Source organism: Monodelphis domestica, chromosome 2, assembly GCF_027887165.1.
Source record: "Monodelphis domestica isolate mMonDom1 chromosome 2, mMonDom1.pri, whole genome shotgun sequence".
NCBI lineage: Eukaryota > Metazoa > Chordata > Mammalia > Didelphimorphia > Didelphidae > Monodelphis > Monodelphis domestica.
Window position 1 is genome coordinate 510,943,272 of NC_077228.1, and position 19,542 is coordinate 510,962,813.

General features: G+C 54.7%; 2 protein-coding genes across 2 annotated transcripts; both read right to left on the reverse strand.

Annotated features, from left to right (window-relative positions):
• Positions 1 to 535: 535 nt before the first annotated feature.
• On the reverse strand, positions 536 to 15,451 carry SCARF1 (scavenger receptor class F member 1). The gene is made up of 11 exons (XM_056819606.1): positions 14,447 to 15,451; positions 14,002 to 14,063; positions 13,621 to 13,722; positions 11,154 to 11,679; positions 10,080 to 10,298; positions 7,936 to 8,064; positions 7,671 to 7,774; positions 3,999 to 4,119; positions 1,883 to 2,004; positions 1,643 to 1,789; positions 536 to 1,424 (listed from the first exon to the last, which is right to left on the reverse strand). Exons 1-11 carry the CDS (start codon positions 14,545 to 14,547, stop codon positions 649 to 651), a joined length of 2,409 nt encoding a protein of 802 aa, XP_056675584.1. The 5' UTR covers positions 14,548 to 15,451; the 3' UTR covers positions 536 to 648.
• Positions 15,452 to 15,579: 128 nt separating this feature from the next.
• RILP (Rab interacting lysosomal protein) lies at positions 15,580 to 19,462 on the reverse strand. The gene is made up of 6 exons (XM_056819607.1): positions 18,864 to 19,462; positions 18,548 to 18,747; positions 18,000 to 18,110; positions 17,674 to 17,796; positions 16,187 to 16,306; positions 15,580 to 15,832 (listed from the first exon to the last, which is right to left on the reverse strand). Exons 1-6 carry the CDS (start codon positions 19,251 to 19,253, stop codon positions 15,709 to 15,711), a joined length of 1,068 nt encoding a protein of 355 aa, XP_056675585.1. The 5' UTR covers positions 19,254 to 19,462; the 3' UTR covers positions 15,580 to 15,708.
• Positions 19,463 to 19,542: the final 80 nt, after the last annotated feature.

Below are 19,542 nucleotides of genomic sequence, written 5' to 3' on the forward strand. Positions count from 1 at the left end.
CTGAGGTCAGATTTGAACCCAGGACCTCCCGTCTCTAGGCCTGGCTCTCTATCCTCTGAGCCAGCTCGCTGCCATCCCCTGGGGTACCTGAGTGCCAGGCCCTGGGCAGCCTGTGGGGAGCCGTCAGAGGCTCCGCTTACCATCTGAAACAAGTCCAGAATGCTTCCTCCGACCCCCCTCGTCACCTGCCCTCGCCCCTTCGCTCATGTGGCGGGCCCTTCCCCCCCATGGGGGGGGGGGGCAGTTTCCCGGACAGTGGCGCCCGGTGGGGCCCGTTCAGACTTGGAGGACTCGGGTTCGGATTCTGCTCCTGCCCCTGACTCCATCAGCCTCGGACAAGTCCTTCCGGGTGCCCCCTGAAGGTGTGCCCTAAAGGGAGGATCCGGCCACGTTCCCCTCCCCCTTGCGGTTATTTGTGGAGTCGCCATTATACCTGGTTCTCTGCCTCTCAGCACCCCCCCCCCCCAGGCCCGGCACCCGAGGAGGCTCCATGAAGACTCTGTGCGTCCCTGGCTCGGGAGTCCTGCGGAGGGAAGCGGCTGCCTCCAGAAGGAAGAGGAGAGGACGGGCCTGTCGGCTTGGCCCCAGCGCCTTTATTAGGAGAAAGCGAGCCCACCCGCCCCAGGCCCTCCGCCAGCCTCAGAGACCTCAGCACGGGGGGCCGCCCGGCTGCACATTCTCGTACTGAGGCTCCTCCTCGGCCTCCGCCAGCACGTGGGGGCCGTCCCCTGGGGCTCCCCCCGCCGTGTCCGCCGGGCTCTTGGGGCCGCCCGGCCCCTCCCCCTGGCTGCCTGCTGTGTGAGAAGGCTCCGGGCCCCGGGGGGAGGCAGGGCTGGGAGCGGGGGGAGGGCCCAGGGTGCCCCTATCCCGGCTCAGGGCCCGGCGAGGAGGCTTGGGCATGCTGCCCTTGGCCTTGGGCTCCGCGCGGCCCTTCTGGAAGCTGCCGAAGCGTCGGAGGACGGCCCGCACGGGCCCCGCGGCTGCCCCGGGCGTCCCCGCCAACATGTAGATGGTGGTCACGGGGCCTGGGCTTCCCCTGCCGCCACTCTCAATGGCCTCCACCCTCTGGGCCACAGTCCTGCCCCCAGGAGGGAGCCTCCGGGGGCCCCCCGACAAATCCCCCTGCGCAGCAGCAGGGCTGGGAGGCTCCTGCGGCCGCTCGGGACCCTCGAGTCCCTCGGCCTCCTGCCCTTCGGCTGGGGGCTGGGCCGCGCGCGACAGTCTCTTGGGCTTTCTGGAGGGGCTGGCCAGCTCCGCGGAGCCCTGGGAGCTCTGGGGCCCGAACTTGGTGCCTTCAGCAAAGGACACAGATGGCCGCTTGGCTCGGGCCAGGCTGGACGTCCGGGGGATGGCAAAAGGGGCCGATGCATCATCTGGCGCAGACGGGGGTCTTCCTGCCTGATGAGTCTCTTGGAATTCCTCCTCTGTGAAAGGGGTGACAGCTGAGGGAAGGAAGGGGGGAGGGAGAGCAGGGCCAGCCCCCCCCCCACCGTCACCTGTTCTTTCCCCATCTCGAGGTCCCCCCCTTGTGATGATGGCCCAGCTTCGGTCTAAACCTGGCCGGAGAGAAGAGATGGAGCCCCTGAGGACACGTGAAGGGGCCGCATGGATCGCAGCTGCCCGGCAAGGTGGGGGGCCGTACCTTGTTGGGGTGGCACGCAGTAAGCGGGGTCCTCATCCTCTTCCCCAGAGTCGGGGTCAGAAGAGAAGGAGTCGTCGGAGGCCCAGCCTGCCGAGGGCGGCTCAATGAAGCTGTGATTGAAGGGGATCTCGGGGTCATGGTGGGACACTGTGGGGAGAGCCAGGTCAGGAGGGCCAAGCAGGGAGCCCCTGCCCTATCCGGGCCCACTCGAGGCACCCCCTTCCCCCCATCCCCTCCTACCTGTGACCCGAGGCAGCTTGTGATTGCTGAGGGAGCCGCAGGGCAGTGCCGAGCCCAGGCTGCTCAGGGCCCCCCTGACCTGCAGCTTTACTCTGGACACAGTGGCCCCATCTCTGGCCAGCCTGAAGACAGCAAGAGGAAGGTCAAGCACAGAGAAAAGCCAGTTCCGAGAGGGAGTCAAGCGGCCAAGTTGAGCAATCCTGAAAAGCAATTTCCTCTCCCTCCCAACAGCAGGTAGGAGGGGGCAGAGTCCATTTTGGAACACTCATCATTCCACTCCCATGCTCAAAAACATTCAATGGCTCCCCATTCTTACAGGATAAAGTCCAAATCCCTCAGCTTAGCATTCAAGGTTTTTGTAGCCTCACCTCCAGCGACTTCCCCACTGAACCTTTCTTCAGTGCTCTTCCTGCCCCCCAGAATACCCTCTTCCTCCTGACAAAGTCCTGCCAATCCCCAAAGCCCCATTCCAGCATCTGCCTCCATGATCAGAAGCGACAGGCATCCAGGGCAGAGGAGGGTCTTTCCTCCCTATCATCATTTCGAGGAATCTTATTTCTTCCATAAATTAAAAGGCTCCTCTGGAGGGTCCTTGCTTTAGCCTTCAGGGCCCGTCTCTCTGGCTTGGACACAGTCAAGACCTCGTAAACCATGAAGGAATGAATAAACTTTGAGTTGGGAGATCTGGGTTCTAGTCCTGGCTCAGCCCATGATCATATGCCCTAACTGGACCTGGGTCCCTTTATCTGAAAAAGATTGCAAATGACTCCCATCCTGCCTCCCTCAAGGCTTTGGGAGACTTCAAAGTGGCAGAATAGGTCTAACCCTGTCTAGAAAAAGCAAAAAGTCCCAGTCCAAGTTCAAGGCACCCAGCAGTTTCTCTTGCAGCCTTGCCCCCCCCCCCCTCCTTTCCAGGTATCCCAGGCCAGAGATGCCTCAGCTTGGGGTGCTCAGGTCATAGATCTAATGATGGAAGGGGCCTCAGAGTCCATCTAGACTAACCCAACTTACTTTATAGATGGGGAAACTGAGGTAGGGTTGGAGTGAACTGCCTTGTCTAAGATTTGAACAGAGGGAATATTTGAACTCTTGTCCTTTGACTCCCAAAGCCAGTGGCCTCTCCTGTGCAGACTCTTCCTTGCAAATCCCCACTCCTTAGGTGACCTTGAACAAGTCATTTCACTTCTTAGCCTCAGTTTATCATCTATAAAATGGGGATAACCATTATAACAGTCCTATTTCCTATCTCTCAGGGTCACAGTGAGGAAAGTGCTTGAAATATTTTGTACACTTTTCTCACGTTCTTTGTCTTTTTTAAAAATATGGCTGATGTGGAACAATTTTGCATGTGTTTTAAATGCTAGCTACATTTCAGTTTAGACCCCTGAGCCAATATTTCTTCTTTTTTTTTTTAAACCCTCACCTTCTGGCTCAGAATCAATACTATGTAGTGGTTCCAAGGCAGAAGAGCGGTAAGGGCTAGGCAATGGGGGTTAAGTGACTTGCCCAGGGTCACACAGCTGGGAAGTGTCTGAGGCCACATTGGAACCCAGGACCTGGCCCGCTGCCCACCGAGCTCCCCAGCTCTCCCAATATTTCTTCTCTTTCCCCTCTCTGGAGATCCTGGGGCTTTGTCTGTCCCTCTGCCCAAGGGCATCTAGGCTCTGGGGCTGCCTCCTGGTCCTAGACCCCCTCCCCAGAACCGAATCCATCTCTAACTGCTCGTGAGCACCAAGACCAGTGTGGTTCCCTTCTAGCCACATAGACACGAATCATCCCTTGTGTCCCATTCCGGGTGGCTCTGCAATGGAGCTGCTTTATTTTAGGAAGAAGAAGGGAGCCCAGCCACCACGCCCCGGGAGGCTCCTGCCAAGATTTGGTTCTATCATCCCCTTCCCTTAGAGCTGGGAGTCTCTGTACCTTAGGGGAGATGGGCAGCGAGGGAGAGAACAGGGGCTGGGATGGCCAGGGACCCCCTTCCCTTGGGAGCAGCTGCCTCCTTCCTTCTCGCCACCTCCTCGTCCAATGTCCTGAATTCTAAGCAGCACCTCCCCCCACCCCCATCTACCTCAGGAGCTCGGGGACCCACCCTGGGGAAGGAAAGGGAAATGAGAACCTGTCCTTGGGGTCAGGCTGAGCTGCCCAGCAGCAGCAGGAGACACAGGCCACGATGCCCAGGAGCAGCAGCAGGAGGGGAACCAGGATGCCAGCGAGGAGGGCGCCCTGGCCTTGAAACCCTTCGGGGTAAGAAGAAAAGGCCATTGGGGAGTGGAGAACAGGGGCCAGGCTCGTCTCTACCTTCTGACTGTGTCCAATCCAACTTCCTCTGCCTAGATTTCTGGGTCTTCACAGTCTGACTCAGGCTCACACATCCCCTTTTATCTCCCACCATCAAGCCCGTCTCCCCATCATCCCATGACAGACGTGGGGCTCCTGCCTTGGTGTCCTCTCTCGCCTCAGCCCCCCTCAAAGCCCTGTGATTTCACAGGGATGGGGAATCCTGCCACCAGCAGAGATCACCTCTCTAGAACTGAGAATTCAACAAACATAGAACTTTAAGAAAAAAGGAGAACTTTTTAATCATCACAACAACCCTAGGAAGCAGGTGCTCTGATTATCTCCATTTTACAGAAGAGAAAGCCTCCTTTTTAAGTGAATTATTCTGGCTAACTGCTATTTCTGGGCCTGTCAATGCCCTCTAAATTCTAGCACCATGCAGCAAAGTTCCAGTGGCCACACTCCAGTTACTTCTATACTTCTCATAGGGACTCAACGTCTTAAATTCTTAGTAGGACTGGCCAGAGCTATGCTCCTCTTGTGTAGGCTTTAAATACTTGGTATCTTCCATGCCTGGAGTCAGATTTTAATCCTACCTCTTCTCACTTAGGACCTAGACATTGGGCCCATGGCAGAAGAGAACATAGCAACTTTGAATCTATATCTTTATTCTAAAATCTACCCATTCTTCAAGGCCCAACTCTAACCCCACCTATTCCTTGGAGCCTTCCCTGATTGCTCCACCTCAACTGAATTCTCCTTTTTCTGAATTCCTAGAATACCCACAATTTACACTATATGATGATAGATTTCTAGCTGTAAAGGAATCTAGAGATGATCTCATCCAACTGTTTCGTTTTACAGATGAGGAAACTGAGACCCACAGATAGTAAGTGTCTGAGGTGAGATTTGAACCCAGGCCTTTCCAGCTTCCTTCAGTTCTCAGCTAAAATCCTACCTTCTGCAAGAAACCTTTCCTGTTCCCCTTTGAGAACACCTCCAATTTACCCTGTCTGTATCTTAAAAAAAAAAAAATCCTTACCTTCCTTCCTAGAATCAATACTGCGTACTGATTATTATTGAGAATTATGTACGTATACCCACAGAAGAGCAGTAAGGGCTGGGCAATGGGGGTTAAGTAATTTGCCCAGGGTCACACAGCAAGGAAGTGTCTGAGGTCAGATTGGAATCCAGGACCTTCTGTCTGGGGGTCAGCTGCCCAGGTCTCCAGATCAGATCTTGTTTGTACATAATCATTCCCAGGTTCTTTCCCCTCCTCCCCCCTTAGAATGGGTGCTCCTTGAGGGCAGAGACTATTCTTTTCTTCCTTTGTCTCTCCAACACTTAGCATGCAGTAGGTGCATAATAAATGCTTTCCGATTTGCCTTGACTTTCTGACCACTCTATTCACCGGACCTGGAGTTTTCAAACATCTCTGGCCTCAGAACCCCTTTATATGCTTAAAAATTCCTGTGAGGCAGCTAGGTTTCAGTGGATTGAGAGTCAGGCTGGTCCTAGGTTCAAATTTGGCCTCAGACACTTCCTAGGTGTATGACCCTGGGCAAGTCACTTAACCCCATTGCCCAGCCCTTACCACTCTTCTGCCTTGGATCCAATACACAGTAGTGATTCTAAAACAGAAGGGAAGGGTTAAAAAATAAATTCCTGTGAAGCCCAGTCCCCCCAAAGATTTTGTTTCTGTGGGTTATATCCAGAGGGATGTTGATAAATGTTTAACAATGTCTCTGACTGATATACAGGATACATTTCTTTTAAACTCTTCCCATCTGTCTTAGAATCAATACTAAGTATCAGTTCTAAGAAGAGCACTAAGGGCTGGGCAATGAGGTTAAGTGACTTGCCCCGGGTTGCCCAGAGAGGGAGTATTTGAGGTCACATTTGAACCTAGGACCTCCCATCTCCAGGCCCAGCTCTCTATCCACTGAATCACCCAGCTGCCTCCCAGAATCCCCTTTGAAGATTTAATCTGCCATTTCCTCCATCACTTTCTTAAGTCTAGACAATCCACAGAGCAATAAGCCAAATCCTCATTGACAGCCTTTGTCGATTTCAGAGATATTAACGCTCCCACCAAGCATTTGATTGGCTCTCGGGAGCCAGGAGGAGCCAGCTCCCACAGGCCTTTGCAGAGCAGCTCTCAGCTGTTATTGCATTAGAACTTAGAGTGTCTTAGTGGGCTCACAGACCCCCTGGAAGGATCTCATGGAGAACCAGGGGTGCCCTCAGGCTGCCTCCATCCCTGGCTTCCTGCTCAGCTCCAGACTGTCCCGTATTGAGCTCTACAGGCTTGTCTTGATGCCCCCAAAAGACTTTAAGGTCTTACAGGACAGAGGTGGGGTTGGGGGTCCTCCCAAGGGAAAGCAGCAGGGCGGGGGGGGGGGGGGGGGGGAGGGGCGGGCTTGCCATTAGGAAGACCTGAGACTCCAAATCTGCTTTAGAATCTTGACTTGCTGTGTGTCTGCTAACCCTCTCTGAGCCTCGGTGCCCTGCGAGATCTTTTCTGAAAATGGTTTCGCCAACTTCAAAAGGTGCTAGGAATTGCCGGTGGTTGTGGCTGGCATGGTGCTGGAGTCCAGAGGAAACGGTGGGTTAGAGCTGGAAGGAATCTGAGGGGTCATTGGTCCAACCCACACCTTCTGCTTTACATGAATACTATGTGTTGGTTCCAAGGCAGAAGAGCAGTAAGGGCTGGGCAATAGGGGTGAAGTGACTTGCCCAGGGTCACACACTTAGTATTGATTCCTTTTTTTTTTAATCTTCCATCTAAGAATCAATAGGCAGAAGGGCTATTAGGTAAGGGCTGAGCCATGGGGGTTCAGTGACTTGTCCAGGATCACTGAGGCCAGACTGGAACTCAGGACCTCCCATCTCCAGGTCCAGCTCTCTGTCCCCTGAGTCACCTAGAGGCCCCCCTCCTAAATCCAGGGAGGCCTTCAGGTGTTTCTGGGCGAAGGTGCCCCAGCTATGGAGTCGGGACCTGGGTTCAATTTCTGCCTCTAGTCCCTTGAGCCAATCACATCTCCTTCACCAGTCTGAGTTTCCTCTCTTATAAGATGAGCCACCTGGAGCGGGTGGCCTCTAGCTCTAGAGTCATGAAGTAAATGGAATTAGACACTTTGGAGACACCCAGACAGGGAAGTCCTTGAGCCTGATATGTGCTCTGTCTATAAAGGGCTTCTCAGAAGCAGCGAAGGGATTACAATGGGGAGAACTTTGGACTTACAGTAAGGAAGACCTGAGTTCAAATCCCTCATCGGACTCTTATTAGCTGTGTGACCCTGGGCAAGTCACTTAACCTCTGCTTGCCTCAATTTCTTCATCTGTAAAATGGGAATAATAATAGCAGCTATCTCCCAGAATCATAAAAACCAAATGCACTAACAGAAGAACACTGTTCCTAGAGGAATTGCTCGCTCTCACCATGGCTCCCCCCAGCTCCCAGGAGGAAGGCTCACAGCTCCTCTCTCCCCTCCCCTCGTCCCAGGCTTACCCAGTTCACAGGTCCCAGAGGCAGGGTGGCAGGGCCCCTCCGGGCAGGGGCACGGAGAGGAACAGTTGGCTCCATAGAAACCAAACGGGCAGGAAATATTGCAGCTGCAGAGGGAGAGGCGGGAAGAAAGCTTCAGTCTGGGCCAGCCGAGTAACCATTTCCTGCACAGTCCTGGGTCCAAGAGGCTGAGGAGCCACCCCGCCATCTACCTCTGGCCAGTCCCCCCCCCCCCCATGCTAGCCCCTGCCCATTCTGCCCATCTCACCTGGGGCCCCAATAGCCTGCGCTGCAGACACAGTCCCCAGTCACGGCATCACACGTGCCCTCGACACAGGGTGGGCACACAGACCCACAGGCCTCCCCGAACGTGCCGGGGGCACAGGGCTCCTCACACCTGAGGAGAGACGGGATCCGGGAGGAAGCTCAGAGACCTGGGGGCTGCCTAGAAGGGACCCCAGAGGCCATCGATGCAGCCCCCTCCTTGGGCGGATGGGGAAACTGAGGCTGAGGGCATCAGTCACTGGCCCAAGATCACACAGGTAATAAGGAGGAAATGTCCACACCTTCCATTGCCCAGAAGAGGAAAACTGAGACCCAGGCAGGCTACGGGTCTACCACAAGGGGACCCAGACTTGCTGGCTGTCTCCCACTCTAGGAAAAAAGAAGGCGCTGCTGGATTCACTCCTAACACGGGTGGTGGCAGAGGTCGGGGAAGGGTCCCTGCCCGAAACTCCCTCCCCAGGATTCGCCAAGTCTCTCAGACCAATGATCAGGAGGTAACAGCAATTCTTATTCCCTCTATAGTGTAAAGGACTGCCTAAGAGCAGGAGAAGGGGAGGGAAAATTGGGACTGGGTGCAGGCGGAAAGCCAAAGACTCTGGGGGAACTGGACATGCATCAGTCCCTTTCCAGGCTAATAATAATGAACGGTAACAAGAATAGTGAGTAATAACGATAATATAGAATATATCATAATGAATATTAACCTAATAAGGCTTAATAGGATTAATTATAATAGAATTCGATATAATTATACATTTATATATTATATATAATATGAACAATAAATATCTTAATAATAATAAATTATAATTATAATATAAAAGGATAACATTTTAATAATATCGAATAATTATAATATTCAATATGATAATGAATAGTAACATAATGAGGTTTAAGAATGATAATCATAATATATCATAATGAATATTAACATAATGTTTAATATGATAAATTATAATGATATATTATATATAAATGATTATATATGTAATAATAAATAATATGAATAATAATAACTTATAATATAAGGATAATAACAATAATATTAATTATAAGAATAAATATTAAAATGCTATTTAATGCTATTAGTTATTATATAATGATGAATGGCATCATAACATTGCATGATATTAATTATTATAATTGTAACATAATTAACATTAAATAATATTGAATTATTATATGATAAATAATGTTTAACATTAATTATCAGAATTGTAATATAGAATAAGGATAATAATATATAATGTATTGAATACTATTAATTGTTATAATTATAATATATAATAATGAATATTAATATAATCTTGAATACTATTAATTATTATTATATGATGATGGATGACATCATAATATTGAATATTTGAATTATAACTCTAATATATAACAACTATAACATAATAATGTTGAGCCATAGCAATAATTATGCTATAGAATCATGGATATTAACATAATAATATTGAATAATATCATTATTGTAATATATAATACTAAGGATGAATAAATACATAACATTGAGTAATATTATTCTTATAATATAGACTAGTGAATAAGAACATAATGTTGAATGATATTAATTATTATAACAATAATATTTAATAACAATAAATAATAACAATGATTATCCTTATCACTTCCACAGGGCTTGCATAATGCTTTGCACACATGATCTCACCACAAGCCTGGAAGGAAGATGCTAATAGTGGAAGATGATAATATTAACCCCATTTTATAAATGAGGGATCTAAGGGAGAGACAGAAGTTTAGTGACTTGTCCAGGGTCACAGAGCTTTTAAAGATCTGAGACAGGATTTGAACTCAGACCTTTGTAACTCTAAGCCTAGCAGCCACCTCACTGGGAAAGAGCAATATTTCCAAAAAGACCGCCCCAGTGTGCCCCAACTTGTATCCCAGCCCCCCTCAGGGCCTGCCTAGTTCTTGCCTCTCACTGTGGTGAACAGGTTTTACTCCCCAAACAGCAGGCCTTAGAGGAGACTTAGGGAGCAGCTTCAGAGGGGGGACCCAGGAGGAAGGTGCCAGGGATAGGGATTCTCCTGGAGGCTGCTCCTGCCCAGCTCTGCTCACTCACTCTAGGGGCATCTTGGGGAAGAGGAGACGCGCTCTTACCTGGGCCCTGTTCGCCCTGGGTCACAGTGCTGGCAGTGCCCACTGGCTGGCTGGCAAGCCTCACCTTGCCGGCACTGGGGGCAGAGCTGCCCACAGTTGTCCCCATAGGTGCCCGGCGGGCACAGCTGATTGCAGCGGGTTCCGTTCCAGCCAGGCTCACAGGCCAGGCAAGTCCCTGTGTCAGGAGAGCAGGGCTCCTTCTGCCTGCAGTGACCACAGCTGGGAGGGCAGAGGAGGAGAGAGAAGGGGGGATTGTGAATGCCGGGGATCCCCCAGCCCTGCCCACGTCAGGTCCCAGACCCTCCTCTCCTCTCCCCTCGCTCCCCTCACCTTTACCAGCCTGCCCACTCCCATCTTATCTTCTTTTTTTTAAGGGTTTTTTTTTTAATCTTCACTTTCAGATCCAATAATAACTCTAAGACAGAAGGGCAAGGACCAGGCAAACAGAGTTAAGTGACTTGTCCAGGGTCATACAGCTAGGAAGTGTCAAAGGATACATTTGAACCCAGGACCTCCCAACTCCAGGTCTGGAGTTCTATCCATTGTGCTGGCTAGCTACCCCTCCCCACCCTCTCTTGGCCCTGATCTTTCATCCCATTCTCCATCCATGGGAGAATGCTCGAACAAATGAAAGTAGATGAATGCCAAGAAGCAATATACTAATGATATAATACACTAAATAGTATTTTTTGCCCCTATAATAATTATTAAAGATAAATTGGGAGGCAGCTGGGTTTAGGAGATTGAAAGCCAGGCCTAGAGTTGGGAGGTCCTGGGTTCAAATCTGGCTTCAGACACTTCCTAGCTGGGTGACCCTGGGCAAGTCATTTGACCCCCATGGCCTAGCCCTGACCACTCTTCTGCCTTGGAGCCAATACACAGTATTGATTCTAAGGCGGAAGGTAAGGGTTAAAAAAAAACGAATGTGAGGTGATCTCAGAGGGAAAGCAGCAGCGTTAAGGGGTGCAGAGCAAGTCTAGCTACTTCCCTCCCCTGAGTCCCCCAGAGCTCCTTCTTTGCCCTCTTCCACCCTGGAGGAGCCCCGCGTGGGCCTCTCTGCCCCGGGCTCCTCACCTGTCCAGGCACTGGACCCCGTAGCGACCGGCGGGGCAGGCTTGCTCGCACAGGGGGCCCTGGTAGCCCGGGTGGCAGACACAGTGCCCGTTGGTGGGATTGCAGTGGCCGTGCTGGCAGGTACAGCGTTTCTGGCACTCGGGCCCCCACCAGCCATCCCGGCAGATGCAGTGGCCCGTGTTCTGGTTGCAGGCAGAGTGATGGCACGTGCATCGAAAGCTGCAGCGTCTGCCCCACCAGCCTGGCTTGCACTGGCAGGCGCCCGTCAGCTGGTCACAGCCCGAAGAGTAGGAGCTGCACTGGCAGGCTTTGCGGCACGAGTCTGTCCACCAGCCTGGCTCACAGCGGCAGGCCCCTGTCAGGGGGTTACAGTGCCCGTGGAGGCCACACGGGCACAGGAACTGGCACTGCCCACCCCAGTGGTCTTTGTTGCAGGTGCACTCGCCCGTGACGGCATCACACTGCCCATTGGGATGGCAGGGGCAGTTCTGGCGGCAATCAGAGCCCCAGTACTGGCCAGGGCAGCCTGAGGAATAAGGGAAAGAGAGAGGAACGGGCAGCAGAGTGGGTAGGCTGAGGCACTTCGGCTCTGGGTACCCGGAGAGCTGGAGGGGGTCTTAACAGGTCAGGAAACAGAACCAGAGACGCTCCTTTACTGGTCCAACGTCACACGTCAGTAAATAGATCAAGGTCCGCCCAGGCCCAAATCCTGGACTCTCCTATACATCCCACGTGTCCTCCCTTTCCTGGAAGCCACCTCTGTTCTCCAGAGGAGGAAACTGGAGGCCAGACAGGAGCTCGAGAAGGGGGGAGTCGAGGCCATCAGGACTGAGGGCAGTAAGACAACAGCTGGGTTTTAGGGGATCCCTGTGACCTGCCCATTTGTGGGCACCCAGCGACCAGCACAGCAACAGCCAACAGGTCCAGGAAAGAACTTCCCCTCCTTTGGAAGGAGAGTCAGCGATGGCCTTCCCATCCTCCCCAGGAAAAACGAGGTCAAGAACCTCAAAGGAAGGAACTAACCAGGAACTAGTCATCAGCCCAATCCCTGCTCTACCTTGTGGGGTCATGGCTCAAATAGTGCTTCCTGCAAACTGGACAGAAAGTCTCCTTCCCCAGCCTGGTTCATTCCTGATGCCTTTGTCTCTCTTTCTTCTCTCTTCCTCCCTCTCCCTCTCTCTGTCTCTGAGTCAATCTGTCCCTGTCTCTCTGTCTCTGTCTCTGTCAATATCTCTCTCTGTGTCTCTGTCTCTCTCATTTTCTCTCTTTCTCTGAATCTCTGTCTCTGTCAATCTCTCTCATTTTCTCTCTGTCTCTCATTTTCTCTGTCTCTGAGTCAATCTCTCTATCTCTCATTTTCTCTCTGCCTGACTCTCATTTTCTCTCTGTCTCTGTCAATCTCTCTATGTGTCTCTGTCTCTCATTTTCTCTGTCTCTCTCTCAATCTCTCTATCTCTCATTTTCTCTGTCTCTCTCAATATCTGTCAATCTCTCTATCTCTCATTTTCTCTCTCTGCCTCTGTCTATCTCTCATTTTCTCTCTGTCTATCTCTCTTTGTTTCTGTGTCTCTCTGTGTCTGTCTCTCATTTTCTCTCTGTCAATCTCTCTCGGTGTGTCTGTCTCTCTTGTTTTCTCTCTCTCAGTCAATCTCTATCTCTCATTTTCTCTCTCTCTCTCTCTCTCTCTCTCTCTCTCTCTCTCTTTTTCTCTGTCTCTGTCTCTCATTTTCTCTCTCTGCCTCTGTCTATCTCTCATTTTCTCTCTGTCTATCTCTCTTTGTCTCTGTATCTCTCTGTGTCTGTCTCTCATTTTCTCTCTGTCTGTCAATCTCTCTCGGTGTGTCTGTCTCTCTTGTTTTCTCTCTCTCAGGCAATCTCTATCTCTCATTTTCTCTCTCTCTCTCTCTCTCTCTCTTTTTCTCTGTCTCTGTCTCTCATTTTCTCTCTCTGCCTCTGTCTATCTCTCATTTTCTCTCTGTCTATCTCTCTTTGTCTCTGTGTCTCTCTGTGTCTGTCTCTCATTTTCTCTCTGTCTGTCAATCTCTCTCGGTGTGTCTGTCTCTCTTTTTCTCTCTCTCAGTCAATCTCTCTCGGTGTGTCTGTCTCTCTTTTTCTCTCTCTCAGTCAATCTCTCTCGGTGTGTCTGTCTCTCGTTTTCTCTCTCTCAGTCAATCTCTCTCGGTGTGTCTGTCTCTCATTTTCTCTCTCTCTCTCTCTCTCTCTCTCTCTCTCTCTCTCTCTCTCTCTCTCTCTCTCTCTCTCTCTCTCTCTCTCTTTGTCTCTGTGTGTCTCTCTCTGCCCCCCCCCCCCATGCCCTCATCCCTGCTCCCCAATTCCTGGTGACTCACATCTCAAATACCCTCACTGCTGGTACTTCCTCCCCCACCCTTTCTAGCTCCTTGGTGCAGACTGACACCCGCCCGGAGTCACAGCCCTCCGATCCCCGTCCCCTGCCCCGGTGACTCACGGGAGCTGCACTGGGCCCCGAAGAAGCCGGGCTTGCACCGGCAGAGTCCTGGTTTCACACATACCTCTTCTTCCTCACAAGCATCAGGCCCCTCGCAGATGGCTGCAAGATAAGCGTGATCAGAGGGGGCTGGCTGGGGATGGGGGTGAGGGAGAAGGCCCCCAGGAATGCCCCACCCCAACTGCCTCCTCGTTCAGGAGGACCCTCTTCCCCGCTTGATCCCAGCACCCAACAAAACACCAGGCACACAGTAGGTGGCCCTGGGGGTAAACTGAGGGAGGTTGTGGGGCCCCGGGGTTGGGAGGGGGCAGTCAGGGCAGATAAGAATCTGAGCAGGTGCCATCCTTGCCCCTCACCCCTGGGGGCTCCTTTGATACTCACGGGCCGTGCACTCCCGGCCCTCCTGCCTCCAGCCTGGACAGCACACAGACTTCAAGGGGGAGCTAATGGGACAGAGCCACGGTCAGAGGGCTGGAGGTTAAAGATCAGAAATCAGGGCCCCAGGGAGCCGCCCACCTGCCTACCCGCTGGCCCCTCTGCCTCAGGGACTCCAGAAGCTGGGGTGCAGGGGAACACCCGGGCCTCCAGCAGGTCCCAGAGCCCCACAGATGATCCATCTCTCAGTCCTGGAAAGTGGGTCTTCGGGAGACCCCACTCCCAGCATCAGGTGGAGATCCCTTCCCTGCTTACTGACCCCCCAGACGCGTCCCAGAGCCCCTCAGCCCCATCAGCTTCCTCCCTCCTATGAGCCCCACATCTGGCTCCCACTGACCCAAACCCCAGTCCCACGCTCCTCCATCTTTCCCTGGCGAGCCTCCTGGTGTACCTTCCGTCCTGGCAGACGTGCCTCCCCGTGGGGTCCAGCTCCAGCTCCCCCAGGACCCCCTGAAGCCAGAGTAGCAGCAGCGGCGGCAGCCAGGGCCCCATGGCAGTCAGTGTGGCCTCGGTCAGTCTGACGGTGCCCCCCCAACTCCCCTCCCCCTCCCCATTTCCTCCCAAGGCTTTTCCTGAGGAAGCTACACCAGGGGGCCCTCCCTCCCCAGGCGGAGGGGGTGGGAACAATGGGACTTCCCTGGGCCAGCGAGGTGCTGGACAGGGAAGGCCTCTGTGTGTGTGTGAAAATGGGGGAAAGGGAGACCCAGAAAGAAGAGGGGGAAGGAGAGCCCCTTCCTTTGTGCCCGGGGAAGCTCTCTGAGGGTAGAGACGCGGCTCCGGGTGCCCAGCAGGTCCTGATTGACCGAGGCGGGCTCCAGGGCTGTGGGACGCGGCCTCTGTGGTCAGACTGGAACCGCTGTCAAGCTTTGCTCTCTTTTTTATTTTGGTTTATAAGGAATAAGGGAAGGGCAGAGTTTGAAATAAAGGCGACAGGGGAGCGAGGGTGGTTCAGTGGATGGAGAGCCAGATCTGGAGGTCTGAGGTCCTGGGTTCAAATCTGACCTTGGACACTTTCTAGTGGTGTGGCCCTGGACAAGACCCTTCACCCTGGTTGCCTAGCCCTTGCCCTTCTGCCTTAGAGTGGTTACTAAGACAGTCAGGGTTTAAGAAAAAAGAAATGGGGGGGCGACCAAAAACTTTAGAAAATGAGCGCCTGAGGTGGGGGCCGGGGAGACTGCCATGTGGGCAAGAGCCTCAGGCCCATCCCTCCCCTTAGGGACCCTTCCTCATCGTTGGGGGGCTGAAGGCAGCCTGGGATGTTCCGAGCTCCAACCCGAGGGAGGAGCTACAGAGCAGAACAGCATTGATTAGATGGGGGGGGTGTCAGAACTTGGGGAGTCACAAGCTCTGTTCCAGGGAACACTGAAAGACAAAAGCTGCTGCTTTCAGGTCAGTAGTGGGTCCCCCCTCCCCCCTCCAGTGCCAACCCTCTTCCTGCACCTCCCCCTCAAGGAAACAGCCATTAAAGCTGGCCCTTTTCAGGGTCCAGTCTCCAGAGATGGGAATCAATAGATGGGTCCATCAGTCGGTCGGTCAGCAAACATTTATTAGGCACCTTCTCCGTGGCTGGCATTCACGAGGCTAGCTGGTCCGGAAGCCCCCATTCTACCACGTTTATTGAAAGAACTGAGCCAGGGCTGGTCAGGCCAGTGGTCATGGGGTCCCCCCTGAGGACGCAGGGGGAGGCGGTGGCAGCTCCTCCGGGGGGTGGGTGACGGCTTCGCTTTGTGGCAGCTCTGGGGAAGGCTCTGGGTTTCCCCAATACCAAAAGCTGAAGCTAGGGGAGAGCCGAGACGAAGGCTATTAGCCTGTGTCCGGACCGAAGCACGGCAATCACAAGACACCCGAGTCAAGCCCCGAGATTCACAGGGGAGGAAGCTGAGGTCAAAGAAAGGGAAATGACTCGCCCAAAGTCACCAGAGAAGCAGAGATCAGGCAGAAAGCAGAGAAGGACAATCACGAGGAAAGGGACGCACGCCAGGCGGCGGCTGAGGAGCGCCGGTGCTCCTGGGAGAAGGGGCAGAAAGCGGGTAAAAGCAGAGACTTCTGGGGCAGACAGAGCCAGGCTGGAGAGGAAACCCTAACGCAGGCTCCCTCCTTTTCCTCTGCCTCCCCCAAAACCCAGACATACAAACTCCTGATTCTGGATCCGGGGGTTGCGGGGGGGCTCGTCCCCTCCACGCTGGGAGGCGGCAGCCACGAGGCGTCAGTGTCATCATCCTCGTCATCGTCGTCGTCGTCGTCATCGTCGCTGAGGCAGGAAAGAGCCTGGGTGAGGGCTGGAGCCCATCTGCCTCCCCCTCTTAGCTGCGGAGGGTTCTTTGGCCATCCCTGTAACGCTGGACATTCACTGACGGACGGATGGACGGACGGACGGACACTCCCTCCATCTCACACACAAACTTTCTCCCCTTCTCTCCTCCCTTATTCTCTCCCCTCCGTCTCCCCTCTTTTCTCCCTCCCTCCCCCTTTCCCTCTCTTTTCCTCCCTCTCTCTTATACACGCGCACTGACTAGTACTAACCATCTCTAGCATGAGAGGCAGCAAACAGACTTGGGCTGGAGTCTGGCCCTCAGCTCTGTGACGCTGAGCGTGGGATGAGTTCTTTGAGCCTCAGTTCATCTGTGAAATGGGTCTAACCCAACGTGTACCACCTACCTCCCCAGTAGTTTCAAGGAAAGCACTTTGCAGAGCAAACTGGGTGGCGTTATTTTGTGTTTGGGGCTCGGTTGTGTGACCCCACCTGGAGTTTTCTCGGCAGAAACTCTGCCTGGTTGGCCATTTCCTTTCCCAGCTCGTGGGACAGATGAGGAAACTGAGGCCAAGAGGGTGAAGTGACTTGCCCAGGGTCACAGAGCTAGTAAGCGCCTGAGGCTGGATTTGAACTAGGGAAGGGGAATCTCCCTGCCTTGCTCTGTGTACTAGGCGCCACCCCCTGGCGGGATTCTTCATCAATGGAAGATCATGGTCCCCTCCTCTTCCCTTCCTGGGTTTGGGGCTCGGAGAAGGCTGAGGAGAGGCCGAGGGAGTCTGTATTCGGGACCCCTTGGCACAAAATCAGGGAGTTTAGAATTGCCCCAGCCCGGTCCCGGGAGAAGAGCACTGGGTGAGAATCCTCCTGCACTTACTCAGTCATGTGGCTTCTAGAGGGTTGCAATGATGGACTTGGGAGTTAGAAGGAGCAGGGTTCAAATCCTGCCTTGGGCCTAGACTAGCTTTGTGACCCTGGGAAATCTATCTCAGCCTCAGTTTCCTCCTCTGTAAAATGGGTCTAGAATCCAACCTTGCCCCACAGAGGGATGGGCGATCCCGTGAGATAGCGCAGGGAAGATGGTTCCGGGAACCTTGCTTCTCAAACAGCCTAAATGGAAGCCGTTACCATTGGGATCGTTCTGACTGGCCCAGGGTCCTACAGCCAGGGCGTATCTATCTGAGACTCGGTCTTCTCATCCACACAGTGGGTTGGTGTAGATTAGCTATAGGTATACACAAGATGCTACTTGGGCCACCGCTTCACAGGCTGCAGGGAGGGGGCTCCGACCACCTGCGAGCGCCAGGAAACCGCATCCAAGAACCAAGGAGAGCCAGCTCGCCCCAAGCCCAGCGGCTGCCCCTCACCTGCTCCCCGGGGCGTCGGGGGTCCCCAGCATCTTGGCCTTGATCTTCCTGCGCTGTTTCTTCACGGTCAGCTTCATGGCATCGAGCAGGAGCCCCGGGACGCGGTGGTCAGCGAGCAGCTCCCTAGAGGCCGGAGAGAGAGCAGGGCGCGAGTCTGGAGGCCCGAACCCCCCGCGGACCCCTGGGAAAGCACCGCTGGAACACACAGCGGAGAGAGCCGAAGAAAGCCCGTGACTGCCCCCTAGCGTGGGCTTTCCAGCATGGGAGCGAGGTGGGCGGGGCTCGCGGCTTCCTGGGGAGGGGAGCGGGGCGGGGCATCCACCCACCGCTGGTAATAATTCAGCTCCTCCTGCAACAAGAACACGTTCGCTTTGAGCTCATTGCGCTCCTGCAGGATCCGGCTGACCTCTTCTCGGCTGAAGCCTTCGGGGCTTCTCCTGACTCTGGGACTCGGTGTCCGACGAATGGGAAGCCGCCTGCGTGAGGGGGGAAGGGGGACCCTGGAGTCCGAAGGTGGCCGTCGCGGAACCCGAGTCCTCAAGGCCGCCTAGGGTGGTGACGCTGGGACCAGAGGTGGAGAGTCCAAACAATGCGAGCATCTTTTTTTTAACATTCCCTTCCGCTTGGTTCCAAGGCAGAAGAGCGGCAAGAGCCGGGCAGTGCGGGTCAAGTGACTCGGCCAGGGTCACAGCTAGGAAGTGTCCGAGGCTACATTTGAACCCAGGACCTCCCGTCTCTAAGCCTGGCTCTCCACCCACTTAGCCACCTAGCAGCTTTTAATGAGCACTGCCCTGCGGGAGAATGAGGTTGGTGGAGCAGAATGGAGACTGGCCAGAAGGGTTACTTCTCTAGACTGTGAAGGCTTAACTCCCACCCTCCTGCACGCCCACAGGACCCAGGGGCTGCCCTACCACTCACGGTGCCCTCGGGTGCCTCCCGGACCCGGGCCGGGGCAGGAGCCCCCTCCCCCTCGGCTGCCCTCTGCTGCGCGGCCCGCAACTGGACCTGCACGGCGGCCAGCTTGCACCGGAGCTCCCCGTTGACCCGCAGGAGTCGCTGCAGCTGCTCCTGCAACTGCGAGAGGAGGGGCAAGGATGCGGAGGGGGGGGCCGCCCTCTGGCCCCATTCCTCCCCCAGCTCCCTCTGGCCTCGGCCACGCCCCCACGCCCCCCACCCCGCCCAATTCTCACCGCCTCCACCTCCTGGCCGCGGAGCTGCAGGTCCCGGCTCTGCGCACGGAGCTGGTCTCGCTGCCGGTCCGTCACTTGCTTCAGCTGCCGCAGCAGGAGCCGCTCGTCAGAGGGAGGCGCTGCCCTCCCCCTCCCGCCTGTTCCGGCTCCTGGCGGCCACTCGTCCCGCTGCTCGTCCCCCAGCGATTCCCCCGCCTCCTCCTCTGGCCCGCGGGGCGCCCCCGCCGCCGCCCCCTCCAGCAGCTCCAACGCCCGCACCACATGAGGCACCAGCCCGGCGGCCGCCCCAGGCCCGAAGCGGCTGGCAAGCCTCTGTAGCTCGGTCCCCAGGGCCCCGGCCAGCTGGTACACGAGCTCCGGCCTGGGCCGGGCCGCCGACGCCGGCTCCATGCGGCCCCAGGCCAGGCCAAAGCCGAGAGGTAGCGCGCTGGGGCCCGCTTCTCGGGTCAGTCTAGGACTCCGGGCCGGGGGCGGGGCCAGGGGAGCAGCCAGGGCCCCGCCCCGGAGCCCGGCCAGTGGGTGGTCAGCGGAGTGGCCCTACCGGGGCAGGGCCCCAGCACCTCTCCACCCAGCCCTGGCTCGGGCAGAAAGCCTGCCCAGGCAGGCTCCTGTGCCCGCCGTGAGTTATCTCAGGGGCGAGGGCCCGGGGCCGTGTCCATCCCACATCGCATCAAGGGTG